The following is a 22,602-nucleotide window of genomic DNA, read 5'->3' as shown; positions in this document are numbered from 1 at the left end:
ACCATGAGAACAGGACCTGGCAGGCTGTAGGTGATACCAGAGATAGAGGGCGAACACAGGGAAGCTGGGACATACAAAGAAATTGCCTTTTGTTCATCTGGGCCTAGAGGCCACCCAGGCCCAGGGGAGGGAGGGCAAAGGGAGCCCCATATACTTCAAGAGGTCTCTGCAGGCAGCCCAGGGATTGTGTACGGGTTCTTCACTGACTCAGTTTCCTTCTCATAGACCATCTCTCACAGTTGATATCAAGACTCTAGGCACACAGAGAAAAGGCCACAAGAGGCACAGCAGATCACATACCCATCAGCAAACCGGGAGATGATCATGATGGGCCCGAAGGACTCCTCCTTAGCGATGTACATGTGGTCCTCCACATCTGTGAAGACTGTTGGCTGAAAGAAGAAGCCTGTAGGGAAGACAGCAGCCTGAGGCGAGTAAGAGGTATAGGTCTCTGACTGTCTCTTCTCTATGCTGGTCAGAGCCTGGCTCACACAGCTCTCTGTTCTGCTCTGGTTATAACAGGTGCACTATAGACCCAGGTGCCTCATCCTCTACCTTCCAGGTAGAAACAGAGTCAACCCCGATCTGTCCTGTTCTTGATTGGGATCTAGAAAATTCTCTACCCTATTGTTTGGAGAATAGATGTGCTGCCCCCAAATTCCTGGGGGCTGCACTGGCCCTACTGGATCCCTCTCCCTGTTATGTGAACAGTGCTTAAGCCAAACTTTGCCATCCAGTCGCTGCTAGAGCTTGTCATACTGTCCCTAGCCATAAGGAATGACCATGTTGGTGATACAGGGGAGGTGTGCTTAACTGCCACTTGAGCTAACTGATGAGTTGTTTTCTGGGAGGGACACTGGGGAGTTGTTTGCCAAGCTGAGGCAGATGGCAGAGTATGAGAAACATATGACGGGTGGGGTTAAAGTGTGAGATTGCAAATATGGCCATAGAGGTAGTCAGGGAACTTTCCCCTGAAGCAGGAGGGCACTGCTGAGCATTGGAACCCAAGAGCTCTCAAAAGGTGAATAAACAAAGGGTTGGTGGCTCATAGGGACACTTGGCTGGATGAGGTGCAGAAGGTGGCTGGGGTGCAGGAGCCAAGGCATACATGAGTTGCCAGATTTAACAGAACCAGGAGGGAACTGAAATCTAGGGGTCAGAAAGAGGGTGTGTCCCTTCTTCCCCTTCCCTTCTCCATCAGTGAGAGCCTCCTCTGGGTGGAGTTCCTTATAGGGTGTAAAAGGCAGACAGCAAAGGTAGGCACAGTGGGGAGCTGTGGTGCTGTGGGTAGGCAGCACAAGGTCCCATCCATGTGCCTTCTGCTTTTCTGGTTTGGGTGGCTAGAAGTGGATAGAGTCCAGAGAAGCCAGTGTGTTTGGGGTCAGACACTGCTGGTTTCAATGGGAGCGGCCCCCATAGGCTCATGTATTTGAATGTTTGGTCCCCAGCTGGTGGAACTGTTTGGGAAGGGTTAGAATGTGTGGCTTCGTTGAAGGAGCTGTGTATTTGGGGCAGGATATAAGGTTTCAAGAGCCCACACCCTTCCCAGTTAGCTCTCCCTGCCTTACTGTTGTGATCTCAAAATGTGAGCTCTCAGCTACTGCTCCAATGCCATAACTGCCTGCCTGCTGCCATGCTCCCTGCCATGATGGCCATGGACTTGCCCTCTGAATCTGTAAGCCCCCAATAAACTTTTCTGTGAGCTGCCTTGGTCACGGTGTCTTCACAGCAACAGAAAAGTAACTAAGACATTCAATGAGATGATTGTTGAAGCCAAGTGTCTGGGACCAATCAGGAGGAATGTCAAGAGCTCTGGATGGGTGACCTGAGCCATGTATCTAAGAAGAGCAGCACCATCTCAAGGACTACTCACTCCAGGCAAAGGCTCACTCCTTGCTAAGGGCAGCTGGCCATCACTGGAGGGACACTTTTGCCTAGCTATATGCTCTGAATTAAAACATTTCCCTGGAGGGAGGGAGGAGGCTCATAACACTTAAGTAAATGACACAAGACACACATGGCCCCTGCCACCTGCTCACTAGGCAGGGAGAAGAGATGGATGGTAGTGCAGCTGCCTCCAGGTTGTTTGGGGGTGTTGCAGGACGCAGCTTTTGGGAGTTGTCACCTAGGCTCTGGTGCAGCTACCTTTGAGACACCCATGTTCCTGTGAGTGACCCCACAATAGGCCCACTAGCTAGACATGGGTAGGACCGCCTCTTTGGGGTGGTCACTGGTGCCCTATCTGGGGTGAGTAGGCATTAGTACATGTCTCCCCAGAAGTCACAAAACAATTGTTCAGAAGAGAAACTAAAGAGGGAGAACCTTGAACTAAGTCCGAGAAGACTGAAGCCATGGTGGAGTGATGCCAACAGCAACACCCTGCACAACTGGGTTTGCCAGCACTGAGGAATGTTCTGGATTCCTCACCTTTTTAGTTCTGGACCTGGGTCCAGAGATTAACCAAACATCCATGCCCATTACATCCACGATCCCAATTTGAGCTGGAGGCCTGGACCCTGACCATACAGGTACTTGGCTTTTAGCTATGTCCTGTTAGGGCTGGGTTGGAAACCTGAGAGGCCTAGTATTAGCTGCCTCAGTTTACCCAAGTGAACTGGAGAACTCTGACTGACCTGGCCTTGCAACTTGGTTCCCACCACAGACCAAAGTGGCCCCTTCTTTCACACCACGCTGGCAATACTCCACCAGCTTCCTCAGGTGGGCCTCGTGGTTCTGCGGGCCATGGTTGGTGTCTCTGTCCAGGGGGTTGCCGATTTTCATCTTCCCCACCTCCTCCACCTGCAGAAAGTCCTCAGGTCAGGTTCATGGTGTCCTATGATGATTCTGAGACATCTTTACAGTTTTGTACTGACCACAGGTCCAGGAAAAATGTGCAGAATCTATTTCCAGGCTAATGGGGCTTTCCCACTTTAACTCCAAACCTATCTACTACAGTAGTCTCAGTGACAGAGGGACAGTGAACAGAGAGAAGGGTTCAAGGTTCAAGTTCACCTATCTCTGCTTTTATGTTTCTCTGCTTCAACAAATCCTTTTGAGAGTGGCCTCCTCTGGGAATCCTTCCCTCTGCTTCAGCCAGCTTCAAAGTGAGTCTAGGCTTTGTAGTTAAAGATGCTACCTGGGGTATCACCCGGGAATGACAGAGGAGGTGATCTGATGACTCTGGAGCTTGGGTGTTAGGAGGATGGGAAATGAGTTGGGAGCTGGAGATGGCTCATGGGCTGCTCTTCCAGAGGATAAGGCTTGGTTCCCACACACACACAGAGGCTCACAACCATCTCTAACTCCAGTTTCAGGGAAGTCAATACCTTCTTCTGATATCTGAAGACACCAAGGATGTAGTGTACATACATACATGTGGGAGAAACACGTATCTACATAAAATAATCTTTTCTTAAGAGTGAGTCAGGATGTAGGATAAAGGAAACATAGTTGGACAGAATCAATGGCCACTAAGACAGATCTGTTGGCCTCTGGAAGAGCAGCTCCAGTCCCTTGCTTGTATGGCCTGGCTCAGTTCAGGCCTAGTCTGAATGGACTGTGAGTCAGGTAAGCTCAGCTACTGGGTGTTGTGTGTCATTTGTCACACAGCAAATCTGCTCAGTCCTTTCCTGTCCCTGTCACCTTTCATACTTAGACACATTCCATGTTTTGAAGGCTTGGTTGTCATGCTGGAGGACTGACAGGATGTGGTGGGACCTTTAGGAGATAGGATGTGGCAGGAGGGAGTGAGGTCACTAGAGTTGTTCTCTTGAAGGAGATATTGGGGCTCTGGCCCCTTCTTTTCTGCTTCCCAGATCCATGAAGCTCTGTAGTACAGGCCTGATGCAATGGGGCCAAGTACCATCTACCCTGACACTGTGAGCTGGAGCAAGCCTTTCTTCTATAGGAATCATTTATCTTAGGTATTCTCTAACACAGACCTTCCCCCAGGGAATGCTCCTAAATGGCCATGTCATTCCATCCTTTTCTCAGGATGTACAGTGACCATAAAGTGACAGGTAGACTTGCCACTGCTACCTCTCAGGATCTCTGCACATTTTTGTTGGGTCCTGTCTGATCTTCAGGACCCAGCATGAACTTACAGATGCCAGCAGGGACACCTTATTGCCTTAACAGCATTGTCTAGATTGAGGATGGGTGGGGGCTCTTGGACCAACCTGTGTCACTCCCATGACTTTATTCTAACAGTTGGACTTTTTCTCTCTCTGGTTTTATGTTAGAGAAGTGTCAGTCTATATAGTTGTCAACCTCACATGATGAGGCTTGTCATAATGAAGCCAATCCGTCAGTGCTGCAGGCAAGAGTTAAAGACATTCCTTGCTGGGGCTGGGGCTCAGGGGCTGAGTAATCATCTCACTAGCCAAGGCTCTGGGCAACAGTACCACAAACAAAGAAACAAACAACATGCAAATAAGACGGTGGTGCAGGGCCAAGAAGACCCCCCCCCCCCGTTTGTTCCTGAAGCCAGACCAAGCCTGCCCTTTGGGATTTCGTTAAGTTATCCAGTAACTCTAGTGGGAGCCACCACTTGGCACCTGCCAGGCTCCCAGAAGCTGGCAGAAGCTGACCCCTTACTCCATGGCCAGCTTGCAGCTACCATTGCCCAATCCTGGGGCCTGGGGCAAAGCCTAGCCTCTTGATTTTGGGCAACTGTGTAGGGTAGTTCCTGTCCCAGGGATGCTGCTAGGGGTCCTGAGGCCATGTCCTTGTTCTCCTATCTTTTGCCCTGTTCTCTCTTGGGTCCCCCTGTAGCCTCACCTAAGGACATCAGCCCCTGTGAATCCTATACACTTGGTCCTGGTCCCTGGCTCTACTTTGAGAGAATGTGCCTCCTTTTGGTGATGGGACCAAAGCCTGGGCAAGCTCTAGGCCACTGAGATAACCTTAGTCCACAGGCCCTTTGAGAATGTCAATTTGAGCTAAAGACTCAAGAGAGTTCCCCAAGGATTCTCTAAACAGATGGGTGGTACCCAGTGAGAGGCGTCCGGACACTCCACACTCAGCACTACCACCTCTCTTTCAGTCTGCTCCTTCCCTGTACCCCCAGCTCAGACTCTAGCCTGGAACTTACCACTTTCTGCACAAACTGGTCATGGATGGAGTCCTCCACAAAGAGCCGACCTGCCGCAATGCAGTTCTCCCCTTTGTTGAAGAAAACGGAGCTCATGCCCTTCAGAGAAGCACAAAAGTGTCAGTCACAGCTGCCCCCTGCGTCTGGCCCAGTGCCTCCCACTCTTCTTCCCACCTGTCCCCTTCCCTGCACTGTCCCATGCCTAGTCTTACCATCTGCACGGCCTTGTTGAGGTCACAGTCAGAAAAGATGATAAGGGGCGACTTCCCGCCCAGCTCCAGGGAGACTTTCTTCACATTACTCAGGGCACAGCTGGAGGGAACAGAGGGCTGAGGCTGGTGTCGGGTGCCTTGGAGCACAGGGGCTTGTAAGTGGTGGACAAGGCAAGTCCAGAGTGTGGTGGACCCACCTTCTCCCCACAACCCATCCTACCTCCTACCATTGGGCCCATCCCTGTTCCCCTCACACCCAGGCCAGGCCCGGCCCTTCATATTCACTGCTGACTTCCTCTGCTCCACTGTGTCCCCTTCTTAGGGTCATTTTCTGACCCTCCCATTTAACCCCCCAACTCCCTGCGTCTGCCAGATGCTAGGTCCCACTTTGTAGTCATGAATGACCCATCCATGAGAACACAGGCCTCCCCACAGCAGCGTGCATTTGCCTGGTTCCTATAACATGCCAGTGCCTAGCACGCAGCTGCTGCCCCAGAAGTGCAGATTGAGTGTATCCTGAAGAGAAGCACCCCTTTGCTGGGGTGACTGTGGCCAGAAAGGGACAGATAGCTCAGGGTTTTAGTGACCAAGTAAAAAGATGCTAGGAACCACAGACATGTGTCCCTGGGTAAGACTTGAGTGATGCCACCCTCAAATAGGCACTAAGCATGTCCTGGGAGAAGAGTCTTCTTGTTTGGGACCACCCAAGGGGACAGTCCTCCTGCCCCAGCACAGCCCACGGGTAGCCCAGAAAAGCCCTGTGGATGCCAATGTCCTCAAGCGGAGGCTCTGCATGGACAATAGTGTATATGCACAGAAGTCCATCCACTTGCACCCATCTCTGCATGATGTCAAGGCCTAACACCAGGTAAGCATACTCTGAATGCTTGCATTGGCTAAGTAACTGTAAGAGAAAAGTTGTGCACATTCAGCATGGGCAAAATTGATTTTCTTTCAAACATTTCCATTCCACAGCTGTTTGAATCTGTCAAGTGGAAACCATGGATACAGAAAGCCAATTGTAATAGATTCCATTTAATCTAACATATCAAAAATATCACTAGATCAGCTTGTAATCAACATAAAAGTTATGAACAAGTACATTTTAGTGTGTGTTGAGTTTTTAAAATCGGTGTCTAGTTCATAGTCATGCAATCTCAAATCAGATCCAGTGACTTCCAGCACTTCAGGGGTTAGGAGGTGACATGATACTAGGACCCCCTGGGTTGTGTGGCCTCCACTGGGAAGCCCCATGAGCCTCTCAAAGGTTTGTAGGAAAGTCAGCATCTGTATTAGCATGGCCGCTGGGGGTGACTGTGCCCGCCAAAACCCAAGAGGCAGTGACCCAGCTTATGGAATACATCATCTATACCCAGTCTCCATGGCCTGGGTGACCTCTCCTCCCAATACCACACCTACCTTTTCATGATGTGTTTTCCCACCTCTGTGGAACCTGTAAACCCTATTTTCCTCACATCAGGGTGGTCTGCGAGTCTCTGGCCAACCGGCGAGCCTGTGGTAGGATAGGTAAGGAAGTCAAGGTCCGGCCACCGCACAGCCATCTGTCCCTCACATGTCCACCAGAGGGTGCTACATTGTGTTCTCTACATGGTGCCCCATGATGGGGGCTCATAGGGCCTTGCCCTGCCATGGACTGACATCTGTCCCTTCAGATGATAATGCTATAGTACTAACCCCCATGCCTCTGAATGGGTCTCTAAAGGAGTCATAGGACGGACCCTACCCTATGTGACTGCTGTCCTTATAAGGAAAGAAAATCAGCACACAGCTACCAGAGGGATGAACATGTGAGGGCACAGACTCAATGGCATCTTCTAGGCAGGGAGAAAGGCAACAGAGGGTACCGCCCAACCAACTCCTTGCTCTTGGGCTTGCAACCCCCGGGGCTGTAGACCCAGCTGTCTGATGAGGGAGCCCCACGCTTAGCACTTCATCATGGCAGTACTGGAACCCCACTTTGCATGAAGTGTGGGAATCAGTGGTGACTGGAGGCCACCTAAATGTGGTGTGGTCCATGGAGAGGCATGATGGACTCAAAAGCCCCACCCTTAGGAGGCTGCTGGCCTAGAGCCTTGCACTGCTGAGTTCCAGCCCACCCTACACCACACCTCACCTCACTTCTTCATACCCCTCAGGCTGGTCAATGGCCAAGTCCTTGATAGAACTCAGATCCCTGATTCAGTGAGATCATAGGATGGGTTGCCCTGCCTTTTCTTAGGCTCAATAGAAAACCCTCCCTCAAGTCCCAAGTCCTTTCCTGACATGGTTACTGCTCTCATGTTCTTATTCCTAACTGCTCCTGCCCACCTCAATCATTTATGTAGCCTTTAAGCAGCCAGGGTTAGCTTGGCCCTAGGTTCGACTTCTCCATTTATAGGACTTCCTCAACTGATCATGGCCAGACCTTCAAAGACCACCTTTAGATATGCCACCTCCTAAATATACATCTCCTACCAAACTCCCTGGGATCTAGAACCATCTATCATTTCAGCCTCATGCGTGAATGGTTTAGGGCCCCTCAAATTCAGTGCCTTTGAAGAGGTGCTTTTAATCCCCACCAGCCCTGGCCCTGCTCCCAATCCCAGGGCCACACCATGTAGCAAGTTTATCCAAGAAGAGAATCTGGGAGTTGCTGACCTCGATGTTAATTTCATTTTGACACCCCTGTTCAGTCACTGCTTAGGAGAGACAATGTTTGCAAAGATGTATGTGACAAAATATCCAAAAATATGTAAACGTATTTTTTAAAAAAAACACTACAGTAAGAAAACAAGTGACTAAAAAACAGGTAAAGCATATGCAGAGATTCCTCCACATATACAGAAAGTAAGCAAGCATAAAAAGCAATAACATTACTTATGGCAAGGTCTTGCTGTGGAGCCCAGTGTGGTCTCAAACTCAGTAAACCTCCTGGCTTGACCTACCAAGCCTACAGTTTGTGCCACCCCACAAACAGCATGTGTCATCAAACAAATACCCTTAGATCTGTGGCTTTACCACAGCCATCATGTCACACTGATACATGGCTGGGTGCTTTGACAGTAACAAGGGCAAAGAGAAACTTGAGGAGCAACAATATTTAAAAACATACTTGGCAAATAATGGAATTGCTTTGTGGTTATAGAATAAAGAGACATTGGAACTGCAATGAATACTTAAGAATGATAAAAGTGAAACACAACAGAGCCGGGGCATATACCCTCCACACATGTTATTAAAAATAATAAATTAAATCTTAAAAAATTATTCCTTTAGCTGGGTGGTGGTGGTGGCACATGTCTGATGGGAGATGTCATTCTGTAAATATGTTTCTCTTATTGGTTAATGAATAAAGCACTGTTGGCCAATAGGAAAGCAAGATATGTGGGACTAGGAGACAAGGAGGATTCAAGGAAGTAGTAGGGAGATTCAACATGGAGGATAGAGAGAGTAGAACTCCGGGCCCTCTCTCCCGTAAGATAAGACCACATGGAAATACTTAGATTAATAGAAATGGGTTAATATTTAAGACAGTGCTAGCCAATAAGTAGTGCTAGTAACAGGCCAACAGCTTTATATCTAATACAGTGTCTCTGTGTGTTATTTGGGGCTGATGTGTGGGCAGGCCGGAGGGAAACCTACTCATAACACATGTCTTTAATCTCAGTACTCTGGAGGTAGAGGCAGATGGAATTCTGAGCCCAAGGCCAATCTGGTCTACAAAGAGAGTTCCAGGGCAGCCAGGACTACACAGAGAAACCCTGTCTAGAAAAACAAACAAGACAACAATAAAGGGCTTAAAGTTGTGGAATAGTTTATGTCATAGGGTACTCTCAAAAAATGAGCATGGGTTAAAGAGATGGCCAGTGGCTAGGAGTACTGCTGACCCAGGTTTGATTCTCAGCACCCACATGATGACTCACAACTATCTGGCATAACTCCAGTCGCAGAAGATCTGATGGCCTCCTCTGGCGTCTTTGTGCACCAGTCATGCAAATGGTGCACTGACATATATACAGACAAAATTTCAATTATATATATATATATATATATATATATATATATATATATATATATCCTAGTCTGCAATTGGTGGGCTAAAGAGCTAAGTGGCACTGACAGAGGAAGATGGCTTAACAGTGGCCAATGACATGGAATGCAATGAACCCCACCGAGTTTGCTGTCCTGCCAGGAGGCTGTGACTGCCAGGCTCCAGCTCAACCCTGTGTGAAAAGATATTAAAGCTACAAGCTTTTGGGAAACAGATTTCATTGAAAGTATTTAATGAAGTCACTAAACAAGCAAGCAAGGAAAAACAAGCTTTGAAAAGGAAGGGGAAACGTTATTCAAAGTTGCTACAAAATACTGCTTAAAACGTTCACTTTTAGCACATACACTCACACTGGTACACACAGAAACACATAATCAATAAGTAATTGATGCTAGCTAGCACTTGGGAGGTAGAGTCAGGGAATCTCTATGAGTTCCAGGTCAGCCTGGTCTAAATAGTGAGTTACAAGCCAGTCAGAACTACATAGTGAGACCCTTTCTCAAAACAAAAAGAATAAATGCATAAGTTTAAATCTTTTAACATCTTAAAGAAAAAGTTTAATGAACACAGACACATATGGGTGTATGTACTTTTATGTGCGCGCACACACACAGCCAAAAAAAATCATTATTTAAAAAATTAAAATATCAGGTACAATGGTTCAAACCTATAGTTCTAGCACTCAAGAGGCTGAGGCAGGAGGATCATTTGAGTCCAGGAGTTTGAGAACATCTTTAGTAACACAGCAAGACTGCATATAAAAACTAAAATATGACACCATTCAGTAAAGCAGTAAAAGAGAGATTCACAGGAGATAAAAAGTAAAAGGTAAAATGTCAAATCTAACTATAGCAAAATAACACTAAATGTAAAAGCAAAGGACAGGGCTGGAGAGATGGTTTAGCAATTAAGAATGCTGCAATAGATCCATAGCTATCACCATGCACAAAACTTGTATCAAAATGATCAAAGACCCCAATATAAATCCATCTACACTGAACCTCATAGAAGAGAAAGTGGGAATGCATAGGCATAGGAGATCACTTCCTAAATAAAACACCAGTAGTACAGACACTGAGAGCAACAATTAATAAATGGGACCTCCTGAAACAGAGAAGCTTCTGTAAGGCAAAGAACATGGTCAATAAGACAAAATGGCTCCATACTGAATGGGAAAAGATCTTCACCAACCCCACATCTGACAGAGGGCTGATCTCCAAAATATACAAAGAACTCAAGAAACTAGATATCAAACTACCAAATACTCCAATTCAAAAATGGGGTATAGATCTAAATAGAGAATTCTCAACAAAGCAATCTCAAGTGGCAGAAAGACACTTAAGGAAATGCTCAATATCCTTAGTCATCAGGGAAATGCAAATCAAAACTACTCTGAGATTCCATCTTACACCCATCAGAATGGTTAAACACCAATGACAGCTTATGTTGGAGAGAATGTGGAGAAAGGGGAACACTCCTCCATTGCTGGTGGGATTGCCACTGTGGAAACCAGTGTGGCAATTTCTCAGAAAATTGGGAAATAACCTACCTTAAGACCCTGCAATACCACTGTTGGGCATATACCCGAAGGAGGCGCATTCACACCACAAGAACATTTGCTCAACTATGTTCATAGCAACATTATTTGTAATAGCCAGATCTTGGAAACAACCTAGATGCCCCTCAACTAAAGAATGGATAAAGAAAATGTGGTACATTTATACAATGGAGTTCTACTCAGTGGTAAGAAATAATGACATCCTAAAATTTGCAGGCAAATGGATAGAACTAGAAACAAACAAACAAACAAACAAACAAAAAACCATCCTGAGTGAGGTAACACAGACTCAGAAAGGCAAATGTAGTATTTACTCATTCATAAGTGAATACCAGACATCTATTTCCATGGCTGGGGAGATGAATCAGCAGTTGAAAGCACTGGCTACTCTTTCAGAGGATCCAGGCTTGATTCCTAGCACCCATGTGGTGACTTACAATTGTCTGTAACTCCAGTTGGATCTAGGGGATCCAACACCTTCTTCTGGTCTGTCTCTATGGGCACTGTGCATGTGTGTGTGTGTGTGTGTGTGTGTGTGCGCGCACACACACACACACACACACACACACATGCAGGTGAACACTCATATAGATAAAATAAAAACAATTTTTTTAAACAAAGAAAGCAAGATTAGAAGAAAGAGCAACCCCCAGAATCAATCACACATACTGTCCCTTGGAGCTTGTTTAAGGTTCAATGGTGCAAACAGGTTGAAAGTAAAGGTGCAGGCAAGGAAAGGCCACAGAATCATAGGCATCTCTATCAACACCAGACCTTAAGCAGAAGGTACTGATGGTGGGGAAAGGCAAAGGAAATCACAGTAAAAGGGGACGAAATGACAAAAGAATGTCATACACAATTCTGTCAACAGAGTTTGAATCTTCATGGTACAATTATAATACTGCATCCCCAAGTGCTCCAAGCCTAGGCCATTCTACAGATGAATTCTCATGTATGTCCAAGCGCAGACAATTCCTTAGCCACATAGATTATCCAGTGTAGACAAGAACAAACCAGAAAGCAGGGAGGTACTGAAAGTTAAGACCCTTCCAGGTGCTGTGTTTCCTGAGTGTGCCCTCCTCTGCCACAGGCTCATCACGGGCACTGCCCTCCCCACACTACTCTGGCCATGTGTGTACATGGATGCTCTGAGCCCCAGACATTTCCCCACCTCAGCTCTTACCAGATCCAGGGAGGATGTTGACCACACCTTTGGGAATGCCAGCCTTCAGTGTCAGCTCTGCAAACTTCAAAGCTGTGAGTGGGGTCACCTGAAAGAGGAAAAGTGGAGGAGTTTGAATGTAGGGTGCAGCCAGACCTCCCCTTCAAAGCCCTCTCCCAGAAGGGAAGCAGTGCATGGAACAGCAGGATGACCATAGGGAGGCCATGTTCATGGCCAGCCATAGGCACTGCCCACCCAGCTGGCATCCCCAGCATCTCCCAGGAATGGGGTCCTGCAAGCCCCTAGTATGCTACACACCCCACTAGCAGCTCCTCAGCCAGGCCTGGATCCTTTCCACCCCATGCTTATCTCTTCTCAGTGTGTTTGCACTTAGCCCTGAGGCAGGGGACAGGCCAGCAGACCCATCGCCAGAGGCTCAGATCCCCCAGGAAGGTGACACTCAGTAGCCCCTCAGCATGAGGCCAGCTTCTTCTCAGAGAACTGCACGCATCAACCTGTAGGGGAGGCCCCTGGTGAAAGTGTACTGCCACAGAGGCCCTGGTGAGCAACTTTCCATGCTTCTGTGACTCTGCGTTCTGCTCTATTTCTGGAAGCTGAAAGGGAGGGCATTTTCCAGCCCTTGCAGTTCCTAAAACCCACCCTTCCTTCTGGCTCCTGTAAACTGCTGGGTCAGTGGTTTCCTCCAATCGGGGTTATGCATTTCATATCCTACACAGGACCTTGGCTGAGTGGTTGTCTGTGACTGTGGGGTCTCAGACCTTGCCAGGGGATGGGGATGATCTGAACCAAAACAATGACCATGACCTGCCAACAATGCCATCCACTTAGCAAGAAAGCAAGGTCTACCTGGCAGGGTTTTCATCAAGCCTAAGTAAGCTGGTGCATGCAAACTGCTAATTTATTGAATGTGTTAGCCAGGTTTACATAGAGAAATCCTGGCTTTAAAAATGAGTAAATAAATAATACATGTAAAATAAATAAATATAAACAGAATTAAGTTGGGGAAAAAACAACAGCACTTGAAGGCTACGGTGGGAAGGGGAAGCCCTAGCCTAGGGTACCAAAGCCCGGGCTCCATTCTCAGCACAGCACATTGGGTGTGCTGGCCATGCCTGGAACCCACACACTCGGCAGCAGAAAGAGGAGGGGCTGAAGATCTTCCTCAGCAGGGCAAGTAGAAACTAGCCTGGGAGAATGAGACACTCAACACTAAAATCAAATAAAGAGGAAAGAAGAAACAGAAAGAGTATGTGTGCATGCGTGCTGCAGGCATGCTGCGTGCGTGCGTGCATGCATGACTTTGCACAGAGGCCAGAAGAAAGTGTTGGATCCTTTAGATCTGTCTGGGGTGGGTGCTGGGAACCTTGGGAATCCTGGAATAGCCACAACCTTTCTTAACTGTTGCCACTGGCTTTTCATCCTCTGGTGTCTTATTTTCAGAGGACAGGTTTATTATTTTATTTACGTATTTTTTTTTGACCCAAGTGCAACCTTCTGAAACAAATCACTATGAAAAAGTATTTGCAGAAATAAAACACAAATCAGAACTTTAACTGTTCAATTACTGTTCTAACTCTATAAGTAGTCTGAGAAATGGGGAAAGAGGTGAACAAAACAAAAATTAAAGAAATGGGTTAAAAAGCTGAATGAGTGTGGACTCAGGCACACATTCTAGGATCTCCAATGGGTTTTGTTACGCTGCTGCCCTCAAGGTAAATATGCTTCAAAGAATCTGGACGGACACTGGCTGCTCCCAAGATGGCACCTGTGTCCAGTTCCTCCTGGAGGCAAGCAGTGGATGAATGGTGACCAGTGTACAGATGAAACTGAGGCTGAGAGCGTTGTCACCAGCCATGTGAGGAAACCTGTGCTCCATGAAATCCCACCTCTACTCTTTTACCATTTGTAGTTACTTGCTGGGAGCTTCCTAAATCTCCTTGTCCACATTGCTTCCTTCTAGGACCTCTGGTCTCTGAAGCCAGAGACAAGGAACCAAGTTCCCTGGCACCACCAGCCTGCCGTGAGCATGGGACAGGCAAGGGACACAAAACAAGATCCAGGGCTTAGATCCAGAGCAGTGATAGAACTCTGTCCTTTGCCCACTGAGGAGTGGTAGGTGCCAGCTCAGTCTCCACATCACCAAGCCAGCTGCTCAGTCTGCTGAGCCATCTAGTACTCACCCCCCAACATGTGTTTTCATCCATGGTAAACTGAGCTTTGAGGGCCAGCTCCTAGCAGCAGTGTGGTATAGGCAAAGGGTCCCCCAGTCTCCTGACAGTAAGCAACCCATCGCCTTCACGGGTCATAGGCTGATCCAGAGAGTATGCACTTACCTGGGCAGGCTTGATCACCACAGTGTTCCCAGCAGCCAAGCAGGCTGCAGTCTTCCAAGATAGCATCATTAGGGGATAGTTCCAGGGGATGATAATGCCACAAACCCTGCAAACAAAAGCAGAGGGCCTTTGTCCCTCCCCAGCAGTCGCTGTCAAAGCCAGGATTTCCAGAACAGGTGATGGTCCTGCTGAGGCAGCCTGTCCCTGAGATGCTGAAATATGGACTGGCCTGTGTCTGAGGGAGCTGTCTAGGGAGGAAGGGAAGCAGGAGGCGGGCACAGTGAGCAGACACCGGTGTGCACTCAGGTTAGGAGGTCATGAGAGGGTTATGGGTCACAAGATGGGTCAACAGGGCCTGGGACAGGGTCCTTATAAGTGTCAGGCCAGAGGCCCATCCTGCAAGAGGAAAAGTTGGGGTCTGTGTGGCAAGCCTGGTGAGGGAAGTCACCCTCGGGAACCTCTGGCTTGGTGTGTGAGCCTCACACTCAGATCAGTGGTAGCATAGACTGACAGGGGCTGGGGCAGGTATGCTGGCCACAGCTTAACCCTGCGTTACTATCAGGGTACCAGAAAGGTATCTGGGTATTGAGAAAGCACATGCAGAGCAGGGTAGATGCCAGGCATCTGAAGGGAGGTTGGTGAGTGTCAGCCAGAGCCTGCACGGAACAGGGGCAACCGAGAGCCTGCACATCACCCTCGGAGCGGTAGAACGAATGCACTGGGGTTAGGAGGCTGCATCCTTTTGTCCAACACACAGAGTCTGGAGAAGCGGGCATTTAGGGGATCCAAAGAAGGGAAATGTGAGAAGAGCCCCCGCTATGGGGTGAATTACTCTCTCCACAAACCTACACACCCAGCATCACAAAGGGAATGTGACACCACCATGGAGACAGAGGTCAGGGTGACAGTTCTGTAAGAAATGCTGAAAGCTGTCACAGCCTCAGCTTGCCACACAGATCTGGATGGCACATATCCCCATGTGCTGAAGGCGTCCTGGATGCTGTGAGGTGAGCAGTTCCCTGTGCCATGTGCTTTTGCTACGATGCTGGGCAGCCACAGGCCTGAAGCAATGAGGCCAAGGGGCCATGTGCCTCAGACTGGCGGAAACGACAAAGCCTTCCCCTCATCTGTGTGTAGCTGTGGCAGTGTGTGTCAAATACAGCCTCCTTCTCTAGGATCTTCACAGCCTGAGGCTGCTCCCCTATAGAGCTGCCCCCTCACTGAGATTAGATAAATCTGCCTTCTTAGTCAGCTGTATATAATAAACCTGCCTCCTCAGTTCAGATGTATAAAGTAAATACACTGAGTTTCTGGTTTGTTGTTGGCATATCTCCATCAGGACACAAGGCCCACCCAATCCCAGCTATTCTGTATGTATGCTATCATTTCTTCATTCCCTGTCACCCAAATTAGGTCACACAAATCATGGTAATTCTTAGTGGCTGCCTCTTGCATTTGGGTCATCCAGTGATACCAGCTGCCCTTCAGTACCTGAGTCCTCCCTCCCTGCCTCCTTTCCCCCTCCCCTCCCTTCCCCCTCCCTCCTCCCTCTTTAGGGCTTCAGGAGAATGTGTTAAGACCGTGGCTGGCTAAGCGTTTTTGATAGAGCCCCCACTGCTATAGAGCCATATGTAGGCCATGTGCAGGTCCTAAGGCCCCCATAGACCTGTGAGGGATTCCTCTGGGGTCCTCTGTGGGTGAGATGAGGGGCTTCCTCTGCAGTCTGCTTTTACATTTCCCCTAGTGGGCTGTGCCCTCCTGCACTGTCACCATGGTTAAGCTTGGCTCTCTGTTTGACTGGACTGAGAGACACCTAGGAAACTGGTTAAGTCATACTTGGAGGGCTCTCTGGGAACTGAGTAGGGAAGCCGCTCCCTGAATGTGGTGGCAGCACCTGCCATGTGTGACCCTTGTTCTGAGCCTTCCAGCTTCTCAGACCGAGTGGCTCCTGTCTGCCCCACCTTTCAGGTTGCAGGTGGCCATGTGGCTATGGAGCCTCTGATGTGGAGGCCAAGCCACCTGGCTTCTTAATTATAGGTGCACTCTGCTAGTTCTGTTCCTCTGGCTAACATAGTTGCTCCCCCCCTTTCCCATCACAGCTCTGATTAACGGTACTGTGCATTTGAATAAAAGACTGTGACTACAGCGGTGCCAGGCAGAGAGGCACTTTTGATGTGAATGGAATAGCTACCCACGGATGTGCGCAGGGATGCTGCAGGCAGGCGTGTGGTGTCCCAGAACACACCGTGTCACTGTGTGTCACTGTGCCTTGTCACTCACCCAACAGGTTCCTTCTTGGTCAAGGTTAGGTTGCGGTTGGGTCTAGCCTGGTTGATGGGGATGGTGGCACCCTAGAAGAAGCACAGCAGTGTCACCAGGGGCGGGAGCATCCCCATCCTTTCCCCTCGGTCAGCAGTTGCTGTAGGACACCCAGAAGAAACAGGGTCTTAGTTACTGACTGTCCCACGATGAGCTGGGTAGGAGGCCAAAGCTGCCAGCTTACCCTTGATAGGGGCATGGCAGGAGTTGGATAACCAGGAGGAGCAGAGCAACAGTTCCATATCAGCCACAGCCCTAGGCAGGAGGCTGGTTCCCGCAGGAACAAGGCAGAGAAAGGATGAGGAAGCCCCTGGCGGCCAGGCTGCTCCTAGAGCCTTTAGGAAGAAATGGCTCTAGAGAAGTCACAAGGAGGCAGAATGGGGGGTGGTGCCTGCACCTCTCACTTGGCCATCATGCTCCATAGTTCTCAGCCCCTAGTGGAGAGAAGAGCCTTGAATCCTCCTCTACCTGGGAAACCTTCCAAGATAGTGTGCTCGATCCCAAGACAAGGTATGTGCGAGATCTCACAGTGGACCTTAGGAGGAAGGGAAGGCCATTCATGGGCCTAAAGGCACCCAGGAACCCCAGAACCATATTCCACAGTTATACGACAGTGGCAGAGACCCAAAACCTCACAGATGACATGTTGTCACTGGGAGATGGAGTGGCCAAGCAAGGACTAGGGAGAGAGGCCCTTGCCTGTAGCCAGCACAGACATGGGTCCTGCAAATCCAAGTACTGGATTCTGGCAACACCTGAATGGTCTGGAAACAGGCCCTCCTTCAGAGCCTCAAGGTGAGGCCCAGCCTGCATGTGAATGGCTCGTTCCCCAAAAGATCACTCCTGGGAGGTAGAGAAATTCTTAAGAACTGAGCTAGTGGTGGAAGTTAGGTCCTGGGGGTGTCCTTCAAGGAGCTATTTGAACTACCCCCACATCTCTCCCTCATTTTCTTTGTAAGACTCACCTGCTGCAACATGAGCAGTATTGCTCTGTCACTCACTCTTGGACCATGTGTGCTGACAGATCCAAGAGCAACAGAGTCAACAGAGTGTGCCAAACCACGAGCTAAAATTTACCCATTCATTTTATAACTTGACTCTCTAGGTATATTCTTACTGCAACACAGAGCTGAGGCATACTGAGATACAAAACTGCCGAGCCTGTTGGACTCTCGCCTGAGGGACCTTGAGTTGCCAGTGTTTTAAGCCACCACTGTGGTAGCTGTTTGGCAGCATGCCTGGCAGGGTACCACCCTTCCAGGCACCTCCTCAGGAACCCTCCTGCACACAAGCTCATGAATACGTGGGAGATGGGAGTCCAAACCCCACCTGGATCTTGTCACACCAGCCAGCAAAGTATCGGAAAGTCTGGATGGACATGCCCACGTGTGTCTTCAGGGCCAGTGTATAGACAGCACCTGCGTCCAAGGCCTCGATGGTGGCTAGCTCTTCCTGATGCTGTTCCATGAGATCCGCCAACCTGGTTGATGACAAGAGAGGGGAAGAAGACTGGATTAGGCCTGCCACACTCTTACCTGCTTGGTCAATGCCATTCCTTATGGAGTGGAGGACTCTGCCTTCCATTACAGAACAGTCACTTGGATGTGCTGGCCTCACTTTTCCCATCTGTAAGATGGGACAATATGGTCTCTTTCTGGATGGGTATAAGAATGACACCCTCTGTCCCCTTCTTTCCCTCTCCCTTCCTGGGAGACCTATGAGGACTTTACAATGCCCCCATGAAGTTGCTCTGAAAGGTGTTCACCTGCCTACAGCTAACAGCCAAGAGGCCACCCTTCCTGTTTCTGGATAGTTTCAAAAGACAGAAAGTACATCCAACTGGATGGGCAGCTCAACTCAGTCATGCCCCTGAGGCTGAGGTCTGGAGTTGGAGAGGTGGCTCTGGCCCTATAAGTAGGAGGCATGTGTGGGGAAGGTGACTTTCAGGCTGTTGTGAGTCTGTGCTCTTCGGCACCTGGTTACCCTGCTTCTGATGGCCACTGTGGGGAGCCTGCATAAAGGTCCCTTCAGTGACAGGAAGGAGCAGGCTTCAGTGTTGCAGAGGCACCTGGGCCTAAGTTCGAATGTGTGACAGAAGCTGGTTGGTCAGTTCCCACCCTGCTGACAAAGCTCCCGACACCCTCCAGGCCACCCCACAGTCACCCTCTTCACTTAGGACACAGCCACAATCTATGTGGCAGGGTTTCCCTGAGATCCCATACCAAGTTCACTTCAGGGCTCCAGCACCCTCCCCCTGCCTGCTGCCCTTGTCTGTTACTCAGGTGGCCCAGGCCTCCGACCTCAGGACTTTTCCAGGGGCACTGCACCAAGCCTGAGGCTACTCTGCAGCTACTTCTCCAGAAGGACTGTCCTGCCCACCCTAGGCCTGCTGAGCTGAAGTAAGCACATACACAGCAAGGACAGTTGGAGATGTCCATTCATTCCATCACCTATTAGAGTCAGTTTCCAATAGGGCTGGCAATGTCATGGTGAGGAAGCAATGGTTATTATAACAGTGGCCACCAGGTGGCAGCAGATGTCTCGGGAAGGATGCTTCCAGCTGTTTAGGGTTCAAAGGTGTCTGGAGTTTCACAACTGTGCCCATTGCCAGGTCCCGGAACCACTGCATCACTAGCTGACTCTCCCCTAAAATCAATGGCTTCTTCAGGGAGTCTGGAAACCTCATCAAGACTTACCTCCTCAGCCTTGTCTGTCCCAACTCCCTAGTCTGTTCTATTCTGCATGCCACTCAGGGCTCTCTCTGGCTCCTCACATCTGTGCCACCTGGAATATCTGGCTGCCGAAGTAGACAAAACACCATTTGGTGTACAGCTGCCTGTCACCAGACAAACCCGGGGAGGCTCCACACTGTTCACAGCCTTCTCGGGACACAGAAAAAAAGTTAGGCAGACTCAACTGGCTTTCTCTGAGTCTGCTTGGCTCATCTTCCCATTACCTCTTGCTTCTAGAAATATCACTCCCCCCAGTCCAGAGTGTGAACTGGAGTTCCAGGGGCTGGAGAGAAGTCAAGCTATATTAGAGGTTTTCCGAGGCAGATTGACTGAATAGAATGGGTGGTTGTAGAAGGTTGGACTGTTACAGATCCCAAGCCAAACTGTCACAGGCTAATTTTGGCTCCTGCATTAGACATTCACTGTCCACCTCTGTATCTGAGCTCACATCTCTGTGACTTTCAGGTGAAACCTTTTGGAATATATGAATTTACCAGACCACTAGCTTCCATTAACCCCAAAGTTAGGGAAGACTTCAGACAGCATCTGGGACTTACAGCAGAGATGCCCCCCTTTGCCATGCCCCCAACTTTCACCTGGTACTTCTATTGCTATGGGAATTTTTTTCTTGTAAAACTTATTTATTTTTATTTTAAGTGTATGTTTGCCTGAAGGTATGTTATGTACACCATGTGTGTGCAGTACCTTCAAATGCCAAAAGAGGGCATCAGAGCCCCCAGGATTAGAGTTACAGGTGGTTGTGAGCTAACATTGTAGGTGCTAGGAACTGACTTGGGTCTTCAGCAAAAGCAGCATCTGCTTTTAATGGCTGAGCCATCTGTCCGACTCCATTTCTGTATTTTTTAAAATGTCTTGATCTATAGCTTTCTGTTGTGGTATAGCTGTAAAACCTTATTAAAGGCTCAGTGCATAAAACATTTGCTATGCAACTTTGAGGACCTTAGTTCGGATCCCAGCGTGCCTGTGGTAAGATGGGATTCCAGTATGCCTGTGGTAAGATGGAAGGCAGAAACAGGAGAGTTCCCAGGAGCTCAGGAGTTAGCTAGCCTGGCATATGCAACCAAAAAACCAAACCAAAACAAAATAAAACAATAGGAGACCCTGTCTCAAACAAAGTAGAAGATTAGGACTAACACTTGAGGTTGCCCTCTGACCTCCACTCACCAACATATCACACATATGAACATGCACATACACCAACACACACATACATACACAAACATTTTTAAAAATTCATGGAACTGCTTTCATGTTGGAACACATTATTTGGGGCATCTGGACCCATGTTCCCCATGACCACTCCTGTTAGCTGTCTTGTCTCTTTGGAAATGAGAGATATGTTTTGCATGAAAAGGGGGACTGCTGTATCCCCACACCATGGCTTATGGCTCTAGGGGCACAGGATTTCCTCTGGGCTCCTTCATACCTGCACACTTTGGTCTCAAGATCAAGCAACCAGAAATCCAAGACTTTTAGCTGGCACTACAGGCAGATGCAGGCCCCTTCCTCTTGTTAAAACACATTAGTAAGAGGCTAGCCAGATGGTTCAGTGGCTAAAACCTTTGCTATGCAAACTCAACAACCTGAGTTTGATACCTGGAACCCACAGTAGGAGGGAACTAACTCTGGAAAGTTGTCCTCTGACCTCCATGTGAACACCAAGGCATATGTATTCACACACATACACACCACACACATACAACACACTTCACATACACACACACACACAACACATGACACCACACCACACACCATACCATATCAGACCATATACACCATACCACATACACACAACATATACCACACACATCACATATACACCACACCACATATAACACAACACACATACACACACATCACATACACACATACACACACAACACATACACCACACCATACCACACCACACACACACACACACACACACATACATTACACACATCACACTACATATATCACACCACACACACATGCCACAATGACATACACATCATACAACACCACACACATCACATACATGCATAATATAGCACACACATACCACACACATCATATACATACTACACACATACATATACATACCACACACACACACACACACACACATACACACACACCATATACCACACACTATACTAATAACAACAGCTTTTTAAGAACCCTGAAAGAGGAGGACATGACATCAGGAGGTCCCAGCTGCTAGGAGCCAAGGCTGAGCTGTGACAAGCAGACAGGATCCAGCACGGCGCCCTTTGTTGTCCTGTGCTGCAGGAGGCCCACGTCTGAGCTATGTCTCTAAGGCGCTCTGGAACACAGCCTCACCTCTGCAGCTTTTTATGCCCCCAGCACCTTTCCTCTAAGCCACAGCTAGCTGTGGATACTGTACTGCTTCTCCAACCCTTCTGAAGACCTCTTCTAAGCCTTAGGCTGCGGTGCCCAGACCACTTCCCACTGGTGGGACCCCAGGCATAGAGCTCTCTATAGGGTCCCACCCTGCCCCTGCCCCTCCTCCCTGCCCCTGCCCCTCCTCCCTGCCCCTGCCCCTCCTCCCTGCCCCTGCCCCTCCTCCCTGCCCCTGCCCCTCCTCCCTGTCCCTTCCCTGAAGGTGGTGAGGGCAGCAGGGGTTTCATAACTCACTTGTAGAGGAGCCGGCCCCGGTCACGCGCGTTAATCTTCCCCCACAGTCCATTCTCAAAGGCCTCCTTCGCCGCCGCCACTGCCTTGTCAACATCACTCACCTGGGCCAGGGACACCTGGCAGATGACCTGTGGAAGAAACAGAGGCGTGACAGCCTCCCCTGGTTCCCTGCCTCATCCCGAGGCCACCCAGAGGCAGGGTCCCCACCATGTAGGCTGGCACTGAGGGAAAGTGCCACTGGTAGCCAGGGAGGAATCAGACAGCAAAGGAGGGCGGACATTGAGTGCAAAGGGGCTGACAGCAAGCCCAGCTGTATCTGAGGCACACAGGCAGTCTCGTACTCTTCCCACTGGAGACTGAGGTCCACTGGCTCAGTGAGCTCAACCGGAAAGGCTCCTACACACAGGGATTCTGTGTCCTTGTCCCAGTCCCATTTCTGGCTGGATTGGTCCCAGGGGATGTGG

General features: G+C 49.0%; 1 protein-coding gene across 3 annotated transcripts in view; it reads right to left on the bottom strand.

Annotated features, from left to right (window-relative positions):
• The window catches only part of Aldh1l1 (aldehyde dehydrogenase 1 family member L1), a 45,027-nt gene that overhangs the window by 1,868 nt on the left and 20,557 nt on the right, over positions 1-22,602 (bottom strand). For all 3 annotated transcript variants that reach the window (XM_051203323.1, XM_051203326.1, XM_051203325.1), the window contains 10 exons: positions 22,139-22,266; positions 18,078-18,228; positions 16,710-16,780; positions 14,430-14,535; positions 12,097-12,184; positions 6,724-6,817; positions 5,305-5,404; positions 5,093-5,191; positions 2,634-2,799; positions 301-406 (listed from right to left, as the gene is read on the bottom strand). In XM_051203323.1, coding sequence (XP_051059280.1) covers positions 301-406; positions 2,634-2,799; positions 5,093-5,191; positions 5,305-5,404; positions 6,724-6,817; positions 12,097-12,184; positions 14,430-14,535; positions 16,710-16,780; positions 18,078-18,228; positions 22,139-22,266 — 1,109 coding nt within the window. The remainder of the gene's footprint in view (positions 1-300; positions 407-2,633; positions 2,800-5,092; positions 5,192-5,304; positions 5,405-6,723; positions 6,818-12,096; positions 12,185-14,429; positions 14,536-16,709; positions 16,781-18,077; positions 18,229-22,138; positions 22,267-22,602) is intronic.

Source organism: Phodopus roborovskii, unplaced genomic scaffold, assembly GCF_943737965.1.
Source record: "Phodopus roborovskii unplaced genomic scaffold, PHOROB, whole genome shotgun sequence".
NCBI classification, from domain to species: Eukaryota; Metazoa; Chordata; class Mammalia; order Rodentia; family Cricetidae; genus Phodopus; species Phodopus roborovskii.
The sequence above is the reverse complement of the archived record's forward strand: the minus strand, read 5'-3'. Positions and strand labels throughout refer to the sequence as shown.